The sequence below is a fragment of the Saccostrea cucullata genome, unplaced genomic scaffold, assembly GCF_032062105.1.
Source record: "Saccostrea cucullata isolate Sc308-1 unplaced genomic scaffold, CSIRO_AGI_Scuc_v1 ctg8339, whole genome shotgun sequence".
NCBI lineage: Eukaryota > Metazoa > Mollusca > Bivalvia > Ostreida > Ostreidae > Saccostrea > Saccostrea cuccullata.
In genome coordinates, this window is record NW_026935711.1 from 6,673 (window position 1) to 27,162 (window position 20,490).

The 20,490-nt window shown below is 34.1% G+C and overlaps 1 protein-coding gene across 1 annotated transcript; it reads left to right on the forward strand.

Annotated features, from left to right (window-relative positions):
• Positions 1–2,070: 2,070 nt before the first annotated feature.
• LOC134243609 (multidrug resistance-associated protein 1-like) lies at positions 2,071–16,224 on the forward strand (the record flags this gene model as incomplete). Its single annotated transcript, XM_062725857.1, has 5 exons — positions 2,071–2,238; positions 7,602–7,803; positions 13,784–13,849; positions 15,854–16,023; positions 16,192–16,224. Coding segments are annotated over 5 exons (639 nt in total), but the record flags the coding sequence as incomplete, so codon positions are not given.
• Between the last annotated feature and the right edge of the window lie 4,266 nt (positions 16,225–20,490).

Below are 20,490 nucleotides of genomic sequence, written 5' to 3' on the forward strand. Positions count from 1 at the left end.
TCATTGAATGTCCACCAAGAAGTAGGTCACGGTGACCTACTTTTTAATATCTCAGGTACTTATTGGCTTAGTATCAGCAAATTTTGTCAGTTTAGGCATCTTGAGTTTTTGGATAACATCTCACTAAAAAAGTAGGTCACCGTGACCTACTTTTGACATTTGATGGCTATATTTAATTATCTGGTACTAATTGGCTTAGAATCGTCAAAATTTGTCAGATGATGCAATTTGGGTTTTCAGAGAATGTTGACCAAAACGTAGGTCATGGTGACCTACTTTTGAATATCTCAGGTACTTATTTAATTAGAATCATCAGTCTTTGTCAATTAATGTATCTTGAGTCCTCAGAAAATTTCAATCAAAAGGTAGGTCACTGTGACCTACTTATGGTATTTTATAATTATATTATAATGTCTTCAGTCTTAACTGGCTAAATATTATCAAACTTTGTAAGTTGATGCATTTTGGGTCTTATGATTCTAATAGAGTTGGAGGCTTATAATAGAAGTGATAAGATTGTGTAATTTATAGAAGAGTGATTCAAGGCCCTTGGGCCTCTGTAGTTACCTGAACCACGTGGACTTTTCTGATCAAAAGAACTATATGCGGTATGTTGCATACAACATCCCCACGAAAGTCAAATTCTGAAAACTTCCTGAAATGTGCTGAATTCAATAAATTGTATGAGAAATATAAATTAACAGAAAATATTACAGTGTCAAAGCAGTTTATTCACAATTTTTTTTTTTATGACGTCACAAACTGGTCCGATTTTATATCCTTTTTCAGAAAGAGGACAAAATGGACAAAATTTCAACAATTTTAGCTTTAAAATTTATCAAGCGCCAAGTTTGTTTCAGGAACAATATTGACATATTTCATTGATATTCTGCATTTATCACGTTTTTTATATCAAAATATTTATCCTGAACACACATGCGCTTGGTAGCTTTTACTCAAAATATCAACAAAATACAGTCGAATTATTTCGATTCTCGCCATTCGATTCATCGCCATTTTCGCAATACCGCCATGATTTTTCAAAGAACGTTTTTCCTGCTATATAAAATTCTCTTTATAACGCCAAATTCGCATACCGCCATCCGCCACCCTGTTTTCACAACAAACGTCCAATCTTAAGTGTCAATTATCTCGATAATACCGCCACAGGTACATGTGGTCAGTGAATTTGTTGACGCTATCCCTGTTGTAAAGCATGCAAAGCAAGTCAAGGTACATGCAATTAGTAAACAATAATTTTAACATGAACTGTTAGAATAATTTTGTTTTCTGCTTAATAAAATCATTTAGCCTAGGCTTCGCCACGAAAGCTGTCGTTGTTAAAGTACGCTGATAACGATATTATTTTGATGATCTCTGCTTTAAATATAATGCAAAGTTTGCTTTAAAAATAACTATAAGTCAGAAATTGTGAACGTTTCATTAACAATGATTTCATAAACAATGAATTTATTCAAGAATTTATTTTAAGTACTATAGGCAATATATCACTAAGATCGACCCAGCATTTTTTTTTTCAATATCAAGACGTGCAGATTTACATGCATACTCATGTACTTGTCTTAAATTCATAACTGAATATTTTGTTTTAGCGAAATTGTACATAAAAAATTACTTGAAGTGTTTTCAAATTAAGAAATAAGTTTACATATACATGTACATGTGATAATAGGAATACAAACGATAAATGGTATTTCTAAGAACGATAACTCTACGTCTTATTTCCTAAAAGATGGAAAATTCAATTCATCGCCAAATTCGTTATACCGCCATGATTTCTAAATTACAAAAGGTGGCGTTTTAACGAGAATTAACTGTATTTCACTGATACTTTGGAAAAAGTACTAGATCCCTACCTTTTACAGTTGTCAGGATATTGTATTTAATGGCAAACAGAGAGGCAGGCAATGGATATATATAGTCTAAGTCACTGTGCTCATTTAGTGGTCTGCAGGTGATAAAAAGTTTTGATCAAAGTATAAAAAAAATTATTGTCTAAATAAAAACTGTTGATATCTAAGAAAGAAATACTATGCATTTTTCTTACAGGGAATAAATCTAAGTGGTGGACAAAAGCAAAGGGTGAGTTTGGCTCGAGCAGTTTACCAGAACAATGAAATATACTTGTTGGATGACCCACTTAGTGCTGTTGATGCCCATGTGGGCATGCACATATTTGAAAATGTCATTGGACCCAACAGCTGCCTTAAAAATAAGGTATGTTCATAATGAATGTGACAATTTAATTTATACATTTAAGATTAACTGTTGGTTCAATCACTTAAGTGTCACTCTCTGTGTTTTTGTGCTTCCAGTTCATGAATATTATGGGCATATAAAATTTATCATGTCCTCCCTTCTGTCCCTCAATCACTCTTTGCATTTAGCTCAGTTCAAAATTCAGTTTCAAAGAAATTATTCCAGACATTTTTTATGAAACTTCATGTACTGATACATGTAGATGCTGATGAAAGCTACTCATTTACATTAACATTTATAGGTCACCTGATATGGAAAGAAGTATATGCGGTATATTGCATATATTTGCCCCCCACAATAGTCAAATTTTGAAAAATTCTTGAAATGTGCTAAATTCCATAAATTGTATAAAAACAAAAAATATAAATTAACAGAACATAATATTGTTTCAAAGTAGTTTATTGATTATTTTTGCTTCTATGACATGACAAACTCATCCGATTTTATATTATTTTTAGAAAATGGACAAAATGGAAAAAAATTTCAACAATTTTAACTATAAAATTAATAGAGCGCAAGTTTGCTCAGGAATGATATTTACATATTTCGTTGATATTATCATTCTTCACACTATATCAAAATATTGAACCTGATCAGACCTGTGCTCGGTGATTTTTTCTCAAAATATCAACATAATTTATGTATTTTCTGTGCAAATCATGGAAATTTTAAATTTACGTCATTTTTGTGACATTATTCCAAACATATGATGTCATTGCTGATGAAAATATTCAGTGCTTTGTAGTCAGCATAGATCCCCCGGCTTTAGAACAGGATTAATTATTTCTCCATCAAATTTTGATTTGGGGGGCAAAAATTGGTTATTACCGAATAAAGTTCTTTTAACAATACATGTATTTTATTCAGTAAATATATTTCAGTAGTATAATGAGGACATGTAATAATTAGGGCCCTTCCTGGCGGGCACCCAATAGTGATCAGTTTGTCCGTCCGTCGTCCGAGATCTCTTGTCCGGAGCATATCATCTCTTTCCTTGTCCCAATCTGGCTCATACATCACCCACAGAGTACTGGGGTGACTTGGTGTGCATTGACCTTGAACCATATTTATAGGTCAAAGGTGAAGGTAAAAGTGGAATTATATGAAAAATCCTTGTCCTGAGAGCATATCTTCTCTCTCCTTGGCCCAATCTGGCTCATCCTCACCCACAGAGTGCCTTTGGGGTAACTGGTATGTATTGACCTTGAACCATGTTTCTAGGTCAAAGGTCAAGGTAAAAGCAGAATTATATGAAAAATCCTTGTCCTAAGCATATCTTCTCTCTCCTAGGCCCAGTCTGGCTCATACTTCACTCACAGAGTGCCACTGGTCAGTGGATGTGCAGTGACCTTGGTCGAAGTTTCTAAGTCATGGTCAGAATTAGCCTCTCTGTTTGAAATCTTTGCTTGGTGCATAATTTTTTCCCCTTAATTCCAGTCAGCCTCAAACTTTACCAATTATTGACTTAGTTCAAGTTTTCTTCGATTTTCACCATTAAATATCAAATTTCATCATGTAAGTGCATATTTTCATATTTATATTTCAATTCATTAGCTCTACTGGTCAGAGACCAGAAGAGCTTATGCGATAGTAATGCGTCCGGCGTCCGTCCGTCTGTCTGTCTGTAAACAATTTTTCAAAATGCTACTCCTCCTACAGTTTTGGTTTGAATTTAATATAACTTGGCACACAAGTAGACTACACTAAGATACATAATTCCGTGTCGGTTTTTGATTTTGATGAATGGTGTTGCCGTGGTTACTAAAAATAGAAATTTCTGTGAAATTCTTTCAAAATGCTACTCCTCCTACAGTTTTGGTCTGATTTCAATTTAACTTGGCAAACAAGTAGACTACACTTAGATACATAATTTTGTGTATGGGTTTTTCATTTCGATGAACGATTTGCCTTTGTTACTAAAAATAGAAATTTCTGTGAAATTCTTTCGAAATGCTACTCCTCCCACAGTTTTGGTCTAATTTTAATATAACTTGGCACACAAGTAGACTACACTAAGATACATAATTCTGTATATCAGTTTTTGATTTTGATGAACGGTGTTGCCGTGGTTACTAAAAATAGAAATTTCTGTGAAATTCTTTCAAAATGCTACTCCTCCTACAGTTTTGGTCTGATTTCAATTTAACTTGGCACACAAGTAGACTACACTTAGATACATAATTTTGTGTATCGGTTTTTCATTTCGCTGATAGGTGTTGCCTTTGTTACTAAAAATAGAAATTTCTGTGAAATTCTTTCGAAATGCTACTCCTCCCACAGTTTTGGTCTGATTTTAATATAACATGGCACACAAGTAGACTACACTAAGATACATAATTTTGTATATCGGTTTTTCATTTCGATGAACGGTGTTGCCGTGGTTACTAAAAATAGAAATTTCTGTGAAATTCTTTTGAAATGCTACTCCTCCCACAGTTTTGGTCTGATTTTAATATAACTTGACACACAAGTAGACTACACTAAGATACATAATTCTGTGCAGTTTTTGTTTTCCATGAACGTTGTTGCCTTTGTTACTAAAAATAAAACTTTTGTGAAATTCTTTCAAAATGCTATGTCTCCAACAGTTTTGGTCTGATTTCAATTTAACTTGGCACACAAGTAGACTACACTAAGATACATAATTCTGTTTATCAGTTTTTGATATTGATGAACAATGTTGCCTTTGTTACTAAAAATAGAAATTTCTGTGACATTCTTTCGAAATGCTACTCCTCTTAAGTACTTTTCTCTTCCTTTGCTATAAGTACAAACCAGTAGAGCTTCAGTCTCGACAGAGACTGATGGTTCAGAGAGTAGTTTCGTTTTATCCCCTTTAGACTCAAACAACACAGTCCTTAATACAGTAAAACTCAGTTATATAGAAGTCAATGAGACCTCTGAAATAACTTCACTATATCCGTAATTCATTATATCTGTATAAGGAATTCATTAAATTTATATAGCTGGGGATACAAGATAACCTCGATATATATTTGAAGATTCACAATATCCATGAAGTCGAACTTAATGACTTTTACTGAAGTACACAAATGTTCCTCTTCAAAATAAACCCTTTTAAAATACCTTACATTTTTTCATGTTCATTGTTGAAAAGCGGGCCCTTTGAGATGGCCACCATTTCAATGATATCTAGTTGAAGTTATGTTAGTTTTATTATAAAATAAAGGTTACTTTGATGAAGAAACTGTGCTGAAATGCAAGAAACTAAAGTACGGTCATTATTGCAAATTTAAAATGCCCCAAAAAGCGGTCACCTTGGCCATGGGCCACTATTTAACTCAGGCCATCGGCCTAGTTTTCAGTGTTTAATGCCATTGGCCTCGCTCTGACCATTGGTCAACAAGGGCCATCGGCCCTCTTCTTCAAGGCCATCAGCCTTTGTTTTTATATCAAAAAGGCAAACTTAACTATTTTTCATGTATGATTTTGCTTTAATGTTTGTCTTATGTATATCAAAATTTCATTATACTAGTTTAGACATGTTTTCTGTGTTCATGTTCTGTATATATATGTTATATCATGCTGAGTAGTTCCCAAAAGCCAAATTAAAATTTTGAAACTTATTCCTAGTTGTCTAGTTTTATATAAAAATGAAATTAAACATATTTGACAGGATGATCGATGGACAGAATTAAATTATAAATATAAAAAATACTCAATGAGATCCTCATGTTTTAGTATAGTTAGCTCAACTAAGCTTTTCTCATCAACCATTGTCAGTCCTCCGTCTAGCTGTCCACCTGTCTGTCTGTCTGTAAACTTTTCACATTTTTGACTTTTTTCTCCAGAACCACTAGGCCAATGTCAACCAAACTTGCCACAAAGCATCCTTGGGGTAACAGGGATTCAAGTTTGTTCAAATGAAGGGCCACAACCTTATTCAAGGGGAGATTATTCAGAAATAGACAACATTTTGTGGCATGTTTTAAAAATCTTCTCAAGAACCACTGTGCCAATAAAAATGAAACTTATGGGGAAATATCCTCAGGTAGTGTAGATTCAAGTTTGTTCAAATCATGACCCCCGTGGTAGGGAGGGGCCACAATAGCTGATCAAAGTTTTACCTAGGAATATTTAGAAAAATTCTTTAAAAATCTTCTTCTCAAGAATAGGTAAGATTATCTTCTTCTCAAGAATAGCTAAGATTAGTCATATTTGTATGGAAGAATTCACGGGTAGTGTAGATTCAAGTTTGTTTAAGTCATGACCCCCGAGGATAGGGCGAGGCCACAATGCCAATTAATACAGTAGGAATATATAGGAAAAATATTTTAAGGACAGCAAAGCCATGATTGGTGCTATTTTAGTTTGGAAGGGGGCACAATGTAAGTTCAAATGTAAAGGGCAATAAAGCCACAGGTAGTCAAAGAAATATGCAAGCATCCTTAGTTAGTATAGATTTAATTCTTAAGGGATTGGTTCAGACCATTTTTGGGTGTAAACTTTTCAATGATAAACTGAATTTTGCTTTTTTCCTACCAACTGTGCTTAGGTGAGCGATGTGGCCCATGGGCCTCTTGTTTAATATTTCATTATTTTTTAGATTAACTAATCGAGATAAAATATGCCAATGCCAATTGCGGGAAAATCATCCTTGCTTTGGAAAATTGCATTATTTTCATAAAGTCATGAGTGTTTTCAAAATATAAAATCTAATCATTTCTGATGTATAAGGCTTAAAATTTTTAAAGGGTCTAAAAGTAGAGAAAAATTCCTAAATTCCTAAATTCCTGATATATGGTTTGTATGTTTGCATAAAAAATATACCGAAGATCCTTTTTGTGAACTGGTGTTTAATGCACCACAGTCAAATTTACTGTTATGGAAGTGAAGGAGAATCTGGAAATTGAACACTGGGTTTGCTCTAGCGGACCCAGAGCTGACCCTTAGAAAACGCAGAGCAAACCTGGAGGGTACCCAAGGCGCTCCCAGAGTGGACTCAAAGCAAACCCAGAGTAAGCTCTGGGTGGTTCTGATGTTTGGTTGTGCCTGGTTGGTACTGTATATTCACAGTGTCATAAAATATCACACTTTCTGAGGAAACTTTGTAGAATATTATTTAAATTTGGATTTGGTAGAATTTGTCACCTGCAAACTCATCTTTTATGTGATTTTGAACAGGAGTGATTAGTCAGGTGACAATTGATTTCAAAGGTCCTCATGTTTTATGTATACTTCAAATAGTAATTTATTCCTTTGATAATGTTGTAATTTTAACCTATTATTTACTCCAACCATGGTATATTCTTTGTTTCATCATTTCTTATAGGCCATTATTTTCAATTTGGTCTTTATAGACAAGAATACTTGTGACCCATGGATTAGGATTCCTTCCATATGCAGATCTTATAGTGACAGTAAATGAAGGAGAAGTTTCTGAGGTGGGCACCTTTCAAGAGCTAATGGATCATTCTACAGCATTTTCGGATTTTGTTCATAATTATCTTTCACAGAAACATCAAGATGATAAACATGACCTTGCTGAAAATAACTTAGAAGGTAACTTTTTTCATTTCTTGTTTATTATACCCTGCTTAGAAAGTTAAGATTATTGTCGGTTGTTCGGAGCTCTTCGATGCTACTTATCGATTTCAAAATAAATGTCGCCGACATCGCTGACAAAAAATAAAATTGTCAAACTTTAATTTTATTACCAAATCTAAGTGGAAAGAGCAGAAAAGTAGTTACAAATGTTGAAAGCATCAAAGGACTCCATGCCTTCAGCCTTGTTAATATTTTGAACGCCATGATTAAATTTGGGGTCAGACTAATAACAGGAAACGGACAATATTGCAAGGTTTTACTATACTAAGGAAAATATCTTTTGTCTAGACAATGTGGAAACGTAATTAGAATAAGAAATACAAGTCTTATTTTTAAATAAAAACTTTTAATCCCATGAATAAATACATGAAATTGAAGGTTGGACTAATATCAGTAATATACGTATTGAATGGAATTTAAAAAAAATAAATTCCCATTATTTACTTATATTGTTTAAAGTAAACAAAATATTATTTTCCAATTTTTTAAAAGAAAAATCAATAAACATTTCTGTACTGACATACAAAGATAGATATACAGCTTATAGTATACCAGATTTGTTTAAGTACTAGAACTAGTACATTTTATTCCTTGAAGTAAAAGTTGCAATAACAAAGAATATGTACATGACAATATCGATTTTCTAAAATTTTAATAGTAATTTGATGTCAAGAAGAAAATAAAATAAAATATTTTTCATACTCACCTACCCATTGCTAATAATCTGGGTCGGTAAATGGCAAACAAACAGAATTTTAATTTAGGCCAAAATTCACCCATTGGAGTAGGGTGAAAGGGGTGAAAATAAGATGGGGGCAAAAAATTCCCTGTATGCAGTATTTCATTAAACTTATTTAATAAATTTCAAGTCAACCGCAATTTAAGTTTATCATATTATCTAAGTTGTATGAATACTCAAAGGGTCGTTGCCGATCCCTAAAATGTTTTGCATGTGTGCACTTCAAACTGTTATTTTAACGCTTTCTGTTTGATGAAGAACTTTACATTTAGAAATGCAAAGGTGCCCTTTAGATTGTCAGTTATACATTATAAGGCAAGAAATACCACTAAAACTAGCTTCATGTGAAACTTTAGGGCAATCCAAATCATTGAATATTTAACTTTAACAAAAGACACAATGATTTTTAGCTCTTCTGAGTCAAAGGCTCAAAGAGCTAATGCTATGGCCATTTGTGCGGTGTGCGTTAACTTTTTAGAATATGGGCCATAACTCAAGAACCCCTTGGCCAATCAGTGTCAAATTTGTCACAGGGTATCCTTGGCCCAAGGGCTACCCTTTATACTAAAATAAGGGTTGGGACCCTTAACAAGGGGAGATAATCAGGAAAACAAAACCAAAATAACTGGTTGCTAAAAAATCTTCTTCTCCAGAACCACCAGGCAGATTTTCACCAAACTTACATACAAGGATCAGGATATGTTGAAGATTAAAAATTGTTCAAGGCATAACCCGCGGGCAAAGGGCGTGGTCTCAAGATTACTTCAAAGTTGACCTAAATTTACAAATAATAAAAACGTTTATATTTTGCTTACTATTAGAACTAGGATCGTCAAATCTTGTAAGTTGATGCATCTCAGGACTTCACATCATGTTAACTCAAAGGTAGGTCACGGTGACCTACTTTTCAAATTTTGTGTGCATTTGTTTTCAAGTTGATTTGAAGGCCTATTTCGGGCACTTTAAGGCCTATGATCATCAAACTTTGTCAGTTGATGCATCTTGGGTCCTTGAACAATGATAGCTTAAAGGTAGGTCACTGTGACCTACTTTTTGAACTTTATGATTAATTCTTTTTAAAACATTTAATCCAATTATTTCAGACACTGAGAGGTTTAGAATCATCAAATCTTGTAAATTGATGCATCTTGGGACCTTAAAACATATTTATGAAAAAATAGGTCACTGTGACCTACTTTTTGAATTTTGCAGGCATTTGTTTTCGAATTGTTTAAAAGGCATATTCTGATTACCTTCAGACCTAGGATCATCAAACTTGGTCAGCAGATGCATCTTGTGACTTTAAAAAATGTCGACCAAAATATAGGTCACGATGACCTAGTTTCAACATTTTATGGCTATATTTTAGTATCTTAGGTATTTATTGGCTTAGAATCATCAAACTTTGTGAGTTGATGCATCTTGGGTTTTCGGAGAGTGAGGACCAAAAGTAGGTCACGGTGACTTACTTTTGACATTTTATGGCTTTATTGAAGTATCTACGGTACTTATTGGCTTAGAATCATGAAACTTTGTAAGTTGATGCATCTTGGGTTTTCGGATAATCATGTCCAAAGTAGGTCACTGTGACCTACTTTCGACATTTTAAGGCTATATTTTAGTATTTTTAGGCATTTAATTGGCTTAGAATCATCAAACTTTGTGAGTTGATGCGTCTTGGGTTTTCGGAGAGTGACGACTAAAAAAGTAGGTCACTGTGACCTACTTTTGACATTTTATGGCTTTATTTAAGTATCTACGGTACTTATTGGCTTAGAATAATCAAACTTTGTAAGTTGATGCATCTTAGGTTTTCGGAGAATGATGTTCAAAAGTAGGTCATGGTGACTTAATTTTTGACATCTTATGGCTTTATTTAAGTATATTAGGTATTAATTGGCTTAGAATCATCAAACTTTGTGAATTTATGCATCTTGGGTTTTGGGAGAATGATGTCCAAAAAATAGGTCACAATTTTTGACATTTTATGGCTTTATTTAAGTATCTATGGTACTAACTGGTTTAGAATCACTAAACTTTGTTTTTTGATGCATCTTTGGTTTTTAGACAATGTCGATCAAAAAGTAGGTCATGGTGACCTACCTTTGAATATCTCAGGTACTTCTTGGCTTAGAATCATCAAACTTTGTCAGTTGATGTATCTTAGGTTTTCAAAGAATGTAGACAAAAAGAGATCACGGTGACCTACTTTTAAATATCTCAAATACTTATTGGCTTAGAATCTTCAATCTTTGTTTATTAATGCATCTTGAGTCCTCAGAAAACTTCAATCTTAATGTAGGTCACTGTGATGTACTTATGGTTTTTTATAGCTTTATTATTAAAAATATTTTCAGTCCTAATTGGCTAAGAATCATCAAACTTTGTCAGTTGATACAGCTTGGGTCTTAGGATACTTAAGGTTAGAGGCTTCAATAGAAGTGATAGATTGTACAATCTATCAGAAGAGTGATTCAAGGGCCCTTGGGCCTCTTGTTTAATTCATAGATCAGAACTTCCATAGTTGCATCTGAAGAGTCAAAAATGCTGTAGGAAAATTGTGAAGAAATGGCCGGGACAAAGCACTGTTTTATTGTACCCCATCTTCCTTATGTAATTGAATTTAACAATCGGTGTTGCCGATCTCATCAGAATTGCCGATTGCATGTTTACAGGGGTGTTTAGTCACATGGGAGCAGGAAGAATCAATTTGTGAACTCAGTGTTCACAGTTCCTCTAATTATTTTTAGGTCACCTAAGTAAACTCAGGTGACCTATTGCTATCTGTTTCCGTCCGTCGTCATGCGTCGTTTGTCGTGTGTTAACATTTGAACATTTTCAGCTTCTTCTCGGCAACCACTCAACCAATTTCAACCAAATTTGGCACAAAGCATCTATGGATGAAGGGGAACAAAAATTGTGAATTTCATGGTCCCTGTCCCCCCTGGGGCTGAGGGGTGGGGCCAAAACCACTAAAATTAGTGCAATCTTTAAAAATCTTCTTCTTTACTCCTGGACATCAAGCAGTCAAACTGTTAGCATGAATGTAATGACCATTGAGTCCTCTACCAAAATTGTGAAATTCATGGCCCCAGGGTCAGGGGTTCTAGTGCTAGAGTAGGGCTCTATTGATTATATAGTGAAAATGCATTATTTCTTTAAAATCTTCTTCTCTGCTCCTGGGTATTCAATAAACTAACTAAGTACATAGTTATGATGAGGAAGAATGCCTTTTGCAAAATTGTGAATTTTATGGCCCCAGGGCCAGGGGTTCTGGTGTTAGGGCTTGGCTCTATTGATTACACAGAGAAAATGCAGAAATTGTTTGAAAATCTTCTCTGCTCCTGGGTATTCAACTAATGAACTAAGTATATAGTTATGATGAGGAAGAATGCCTTTTCCAAAATTGTGAATTTTATGGCCCCAGGGTCAGGGGTTCTGGTGTTAGGGCGGGGCTCTATTGATTATACAGAGAAAATGCAGAATTTGTTTGAAATTTTCTTCCCTGCTCCTGGGTATTGAACTAAGTATACAGTAAAACACGTTTAGTACGAACACGGATATAGCGAATTCACGGATATAACGAAGTTTTTCTGGTCCCCGGCAAAATTCTTAAAAATCTTTGTAAAATTTTACAGTTATAACGAACTCTGATATAACGAATTTACGGATATAGCGAACTGATTTTTAGTCCCATTGAGGTTAAATATAATGAATTTTACATCTTTTATAACGAACTTTCAAAAATCTCAAAATTTGATAACTTAAACTGACTTTATTTTCTTTCAGCATTTGTAAATAAAATTCAATTCATAACAAAACCTTAGTTATCGAAGGTATGTTTTGTAATATTTGCTTCCCTAACATATTTTATAGTAACACTTGAAGGAAAACATGCATATTGCGAATTCGCTATATATGGTTATACGAATTCGTTATACGGATATAACGAATTACGGATATAGCGAATTAAATTCACAGGTCCCCAGGACTTCGCTATAACCGAGTTTTACTGTATAGTTATGATGAACAAGAATGCCTTTTCCAAAGTTGTGAATTTTATGGCCCCAGGGTCAGGGGTTCTGGTGTTAGGGTGAGGCTCTATTGATTATATAGTGAAAATACATTAATTCTTTGAAAATCTTCTTCTCTGCTACTGAGTATTAAATAAACTAACTAGTAAGTACATGTATATAGTTATGATAAGAAAGAATGCCTCTTCCAAATTCGTGAATTTTTATGGCCCCAGGGTCAGGGGTTCTGGTGTTAGGGCGGGGCTCTATTGATTATATAATGAAAATAGATTATTTCTTTAAAAATTTTCTTTTCTGTTCCTGGGTATTAAATAAACTAAGTACATAAATATGATGTGGAAGAATACCTTTGTGAATTTTATGACCCCAGGGTCAGGGGTTCTGGTGTTAGGGCTTGGCTCTATTGATTATATAGTGAAAATAGATTATTTCTTTAAAAATCTTCTACTCTGTTCCTGGGTATTAAATAAACCAACTAAGTACATAGTTATGATGTGGAAAAATACCTTTGTGAATTTTATGACCTCAGGGTCAGGGGTTCTGTTGTTAGGGCGGGGCTCTATTGGTTATATAGAAAATGCAGAAATTGTTTGAAAATCTTCTTCTCTGCTCCTGGATATTAAGCAGATGAACTACATATATAGCTATGATGAGCAAGGGCCATTCTTCCCGAATTGTGAATTTCAATGCCCCTATGTCAGGGGTACCATAGAGGGGGAGAGGGCTCTACTTATATACTGGAAATGAATTAATTGATTGAAATCTTCTCCTTTGTATTAATCAAATATTTTTGAAAGGCACTATTTTGGAAAAGGCACCCTTTTCCAAAATAGTAAAATGTGTGGACCAAGGGTTTGTGTGTGGTAGGGGCACTTTACTGATTATTGCTGAATATTACTGATTAGTTGAAATGCATTTTTTTGTTCCCCTACCCTGCCTATGGGTATTAAGTAACTAAACTAAACATGCTAAGTGTATAGTTACTGATTAGCAGTGGTGCCCCTCTCAAAATTGTGAATGCCATGACATCTAGTTTAAAACATGAACCAAAGTCAATCGTTGTAAAGTTGTTGCATGATGCTCAGTTGACCTATAAGGTCCATGGGCCTTTTGTTTTTTACATCATAGTAGATTATAAAATTATACAATTTATCATTTTCAGATTTCAACAAAGAGGAATGGGTTTTGTTCAGACCTTTTCTTAAGAAGAGGAAAATACAAGACAAAGGTAAGATTGATCTTGATCTTTAATGTCTACCTGGATCAAAGATAATGATTGGAATTTTGTTATTACCCCTGCAAACCAAGTTTATAGGGGTTAATTGGAATCACCATGTCCATCTGTCTGTCTAGCTGTCCGTCCGTCTGTCTGTAGACGAGATTTTGTCCGGACCATTTCTCAAAAACTATTGGGAGGATTTGTCTGAAAATTTGCACTTATTATTCACCATATTAAGGTGTGCACCTGGTATTTTCATCTTGATTGGATGATAATTTTGCATTTTACAGGTTTTTTTCATTTATTTTTATTTTGTGGTATTGTGCAGACTGTTTCTCGGAAACTATTGCAAGGATTAATCTGTAAAATTTGTACACGTATTATTCACCATATGACGGTCAGTGCACCTGGAATTATCAACTTCATTTTTTTTAGTTTTTTAGCTCTACTGGTCAGAGACCAGAAGAGGTAATGTGATAGTAAGGTGTCCGTCGTCCGTCTGTCTAGCTCTCTGTCTGTCCGTCTGTCTGTAAACAATTTTTCAAAACGCTACTCCTCCTACAATTTTGGTCTGATTTCAATATAACTTAGCACACAAGTAGACTATACTAAGATACATAAAATAGTGCATCAGTTTTTAATTTCAATGAACGGTGTTGCCATGGTTATTAAAAATAGAATTTTCTGTGGAATTCCTTTAAAATGCTACTCCTCCTACAGTTCTGATCTGATTTCAATATAACTTGGCACACAAGTAGACTACACTAAGATACCTGAAATAGTGCATTGGTTTTTGATTTTAATGAATGGTGTTGCCATGGTTACTAAAAATAGAATTTTCTGAGAAATTCCTTTAAAATGCTACTCCTCCTACAATTTTAATCTGATTTCAATATAACTTGGTACACAAGTAGACTGTAATTACATACCTAAAATAGTGCATCGGTTTTTTTATTTCAATGAACGGTGTTGCCATGGTTACTAAAAATAGAATTTCTGTGAAATTCCTTTAAAATGCTACTCCTCCTACAGTTTTGATCTGATTTCAATATAACTTGGCACACAAGTAGACTATACTAAGATACATAAGATGGTGCATCGTTTTTTGATTTAGATGAATGGTGTTGCCCTGGTTACTAAAAATAGAATTTTCTGTGAAATTTCTTTAAAACGCTTCTCCTTCTACAGTTTTGGTCTGATTTCAGTATAACTTGGCACACAAGTAGACTACACTAAGATACATAGAATTGTGCATTGGTTTTTGATTTCGGTGAACAGTATTGCCATGGTTACTAAAAATAGAATTTTCTGTGAAATTTCTTTAAAATGCTACTCCTCCTACAATTTTGGTCTGATTTCAATGTAATTTGGCACACAAGTAGACTATACTAAGATGCATAAAATAGTGCGTCGGTTTTTTAATTTTGATGAACGGTGTTGCCATTGTTACTAAAAATAGAAATGTGTGAAATTCCTTTAAAATGCTACTCCTTCTTTTGGTCTGATGGCAGTGGCTTCTTTTCTCATCCTTTGTTATAAGTACAAACCAGTAGAGCTACAGTCTTGACAGAGACTTCTGGTCTTTTCTTATTTTAATTGACTTGTTCATTTTGGGTTTATGTGTAAGGTTTCACTGACATAGAAGGTCCTTTGTTTTTGGAAGGATGAGATGGATTCAGGTTAAACATGCACATGTTTTAAAGTAATTTTCTGTTACTTTGCTCTAAAATTTTAATTATTATTCTGATTGTCATAATCCTAGCTTCTATTGATATTGTGCAGGTTAATATTTTTACTTCTTGATTAAAGAAGTATAGAATAATCTATCATGAAAGCTGTTGAAAGGTATCTAATTTTTATAACAAAGGTTGTGACATCACAAAAATTATATTTTGGTATGAATTTTTTTATTATTATTATTTAAATAGGCAGTTTGTAGAGGAATCACAAAAGAATATGATTTTGTCTGGTCAGAAGACAGAAGAGAAAAAAAAAGGAATTTTTCATTACCAGTTAAAGAGGACATGTATTTAGAGCCCCAGAAAAATGTTGCTCAGACAAAATTATCAGAATTTTGCCATGAACATGAAGCTGAAGATGAGACAGAGAATCTTTTAAAAGAAATAGAGAAAAGGGAGAAGGAAAATAAACTTATACAAGATGAGAAAGTAGAGAAAGGCATGGTAAGAAAATTAAATTTCTTTTTTTCATAAATACGAGGGTCATTCAAAAAGTATATACCATATTTGGCGGAATATAATATGCATTTTTTTCCTAAAATAAATTTCTGTGAGAAATGGGTGCATGCGTATTTTACATCACAGTGTGATTTTGATAAGTTTTTCTTTCAGGTGAAACATGGCTATCACACGTACATACCGTAGTACTACGTAGAGACATATGCAACTTCTTTTGTTTATCTCCATATTTTAAACTTCGGAGAGTTTAATATTATTGGAAAGTATGCTTGTTAAAAATGTCACTTTCATAATCTTTTGATGCTAAAGTGACATGAAAAAGCAAGTTAAAATTAATTTGAGCTGCATGTTTATCGTCTCTGTGTAGGCCGCCATTACCAATGTTATTTTTATTCCACGTGCTTCCGTAATCATAGTGCACATGTACAAAATCTGTCAGACAAAGTAATGTCAATTTTAGCTCACCTGAGCCGAAGGCTCAAGTGGGCTTTTCTGATCAAAATTTCTCCGTCGTCTGTCGTTGTCGTTGTTGTTGTCATTGATGTCATCGTTGTCGTCGTAAACTTTACACATTTTCATCTTCTCCTTAAGAACCACTGGACCAATTTCAACCAAACTTGCTACAAAGTATTCGTGGGTAAAGGGGACTTAAGTTTGTTCAAGTGAAGGGCCACACCCTCTTCCAAGGGGAGATAATCATGAATTTATTAAAAATTAATGGCATTTTTAAAAAATCTTGTTCTCAAGAACCACTGGGCCAGGAAAGATGAAACTCATGTGGAATCATTCTCAGGTAGTATATATTTTAGTTTGTACAAATCAAGACCCCCAGGGTAGGCGGGTGAAAATGGCCGATCAAAGATTTACATAGGAATATATAGGAAAAATCTTTAAAATTCTTCTTCTCAATAACGACTGGGCCAGGAAAGATGAAACTCATGTGGAATCATCCTCAGGTAGTGTAGATTCAAGATTGTTCAACTTATGACCCCGGAGGTAGGGAGGGTCCAAAATGGCCGATCAAAGTTTTACGGAGGAATATATAGGAAAAATCTTTAAAAATCTTCTTCTCCAGAACCATTGGACCAGGAAAGATGAAACCCATGTGGAAGCATCTTCACGTAGTGTAGATTTAAATTTGTTCAAATCATGACCCCCAGGGTTAGGGTGGGGCCAAAATGGCCGACCAAAGTTTTACATAGAAATATATAGCAAATGTCTTTAAAAATCTTCTTTTCAATCACTTCAAAGCCATGATTAGTAATATTTATATGGAATCATCCTCAGGTAATGTAGATTCTAGTTCGTTCAAATCATGTTCCTCTGGGGGTCAAAATTCAAGCCCCCCCCCCTACCTTAGTAAACATTTAGTTTTGATCTGATATGTGCTTTTTCCTAGCCGATGTGCTTATGCTCAGGTGAGCGTTGTGGCCCCTGGGCCTCTTGTTATACCCCACGCAATTAGTTGCGTGAGGTATAATGTTTTTGACCCGTCCGTCAGAGTGTCGGTCAGAGTGTCAGTCAGTCCTTTTTTTTTGTCAGCGCAACTCCTCATAAACCGCTGCACAGAATTTCGTCAAACTTTGCAGGTATTTAGGACATAATGTGTAGATGTGCATATTACCCGGAAATTCCGATTCCATTATTTTTTCCAGGAATTTCCGCACTTTTTAACTTAGGCATTTGGCCATACCTTGAATATAGAGATGAACAGTTTGTCAGCGGAACTCCTCATAAACCGCTGCACAGAATTTCATCAAACTTTGCAGATATTTAGGACACAATGTGTAGATGTGCATATTACCAGGAAATTCTGATTCCTTATTTTTTCCGAGAATTTCCGCACTAAAATCTTAGGTGTTTGGCCATACCTTTTATATAGAGATGAACGGTTTGTCAGCGCAAATCCTCATAAACCGCTGCAGAGAATTTCGTCAAACTTTGCAGATATTTAGGACACAATGTGTAGATGTGCATATTACCAGGAAATTCCGATTCCATTATTTTTTCTGGGAATTTCCACACTTTTCAACTTAGATTTTTGGCCATACCTTTTATATAGAGATGAACAGTTTGTCAGGGCAACTCCTCATAAACAGCTGCACAGAATTTCATCAAACTTTGCAGGTATTTAGGACACAATGTGTAGATGTGCATATTACTAGGAAATTTCGATTCCTTATTTTTTCTGGGAATTTCCGCACTTTTCAACTTAGATTTTTGGCCATACCTTGAATATAGAGATGAAGATTTTGTCAGGGCAACTCCTCATAAACCGCTGCACAGAATTTCATCAAACTTTAGAGATATTTAGGACACAGTGTGTAGATGTGCATATTACCAGGAAATTCCGATTCCTTTATTTTTCTGGGAATTTTGGCACTTTTCAAATTAGATTTTTGGCCATACCTTGAATATACAGATGAACATTTTGTCAGCGCAACTCCTCATAAACCGCTGCACAGAATTTCGTCAGAATTGGCAGATATTTAGGACACAATGTGTAGATGTGCATTTTACCAGGAAATTCTGATTTCTTAATTTTTTTCTGGGAATTTCGGCACTTTTCAAATTAGATTTTTGGGGATATCTTGAATATAGTGATGAACAGTTTGTCAGTGCAACTCCTCATAAACCGCTGCACAGAATTTCATCAAACTTTGCATATATTTAGGACACAATGTGTAGATGTGCATATTATGGGGAAATTCCGATTCTTTTATTTTTTACGGGATTTTCAGCACTTTGAGTTTTGGGGGAGCGTGGGGTATGTGAAGTCTGCTCACTTTTTCTTTCATTTTTAATGAAATACAATAAATAAAAATTTATTTTAGGTTTTGAATAACTCAGTGAAAATTCACTGCAACATAAGCACCCTTCTATACGTCCAAATGAAAGGAAGCCGGTGTTGTGAACACGTGCGTGGTCACTTGATAATTATCTCTCAACATTCCTCCAGGCAATTAATTGTCTACCAACTCCAAAGCATTGTTTTTACAGTTCGAGCACTAATTATTTACTGTCCTTTTAATTACTTTTATTATTTTTTTTCTTAAAAATCGGGGGTTGGTTTATGACCGTTCGTATGTGTGAGCATGTGTTGATTATGACACATTAAACAATTAAACACTTGTTAGATGTAATTTTACCTATCTTATACTTATCGGCCTCTTGTTTAAATGAAATGAAATATGAAGTATGCTTATTATTATAAACTTAATTAAGTGTTATCATTTATTCGTGCTCTGTAGAAAATAAGATATCCGCAAAGATTCCAAAGAGGAAAAATCATAGTCTTTTTAATACTTTGATGTTTCAATCTAGTGTCCTGTTAAAGTATTGTATCGTAATTTTCAGCATAATTACCTAAAATTAAATATGACAACTGTTAAAACTTGCAACAATATTTCATGCTTTGTTGAAATAAAGTAATTTCACCAAAGAATATGGCGATGTATTATTTCAAAATCACTGTATGCTTAGAAAAAAAATAATAAACTCTGTTAATACTTTTACGCAACATTATCTTGTGCTTTGTAGAAAGAAATAAATACTTTTATGCAACATTATCTTGTGCTTTGTAGAAAAAAATAATTTTCTCCAGATTGCTGGGATATGGAAATTCAGGAGTAAGAGAAAATTATAAATGTATTTGAAAAAAAGTGTTTTGTAAATTTTGACACTTAATCTTTGCGCCAATTTTCGTAACAAATTACCGCGATTTTCAAAGTTCAGAACATCACTTGGTAAAATTTTCTGTTGCATATAATACATTCGAACTGTGTTTTTTCCCCCGTTTTAGACTCAAAAAGGGGGGTGCATATTTTAGATCAATGCCTATTATACTTTGCCAAATACGTAGACTATGTTCCTCATCGTCATATTATTATTACAAGATGATAGATGAACACATTATCGTAAATATGTACATTTATTTTGTTGAAGTGTGAAGTTTTATTCCATTTGATTAAATAGAACTCAAGTTAGTTAATTTTTAAAGCAGCATGTTTTGTTACCATGGAGCACGGTTAACCAACATTGTAACGTCAAAAACAAAGCTGAGAAAGTTTCTCAAAATTATTCTGCTTTTTAATTTCATACAAGGTTTGTAGTCTTCTCCATGCTTAAAAACGTATCCGTAACACTTAACACCTAGTTTGCTAACAATTGTGCAAATAGCATGAACTAGGTTGTAAGTGTTTTCAAATTCTTTACCACGTATATGTAACTCGAATAGTTCGGCAACAGTGAAACGCACATCAAGTTTAATGACATTCCTAACTCTTTTGACAAGATTTAAAACTAAAACCTGTTTCTTTGCAGACCATCCATCGTCTGATTCAATTTCGCTACCACTCAAAAATTGTATTTTCCATATTTATACAAATACAGACACGTGCGAAAAGTATTTGGTCAAAACAGTGGCGTGTTTACACTGACAGCGGTAGTATG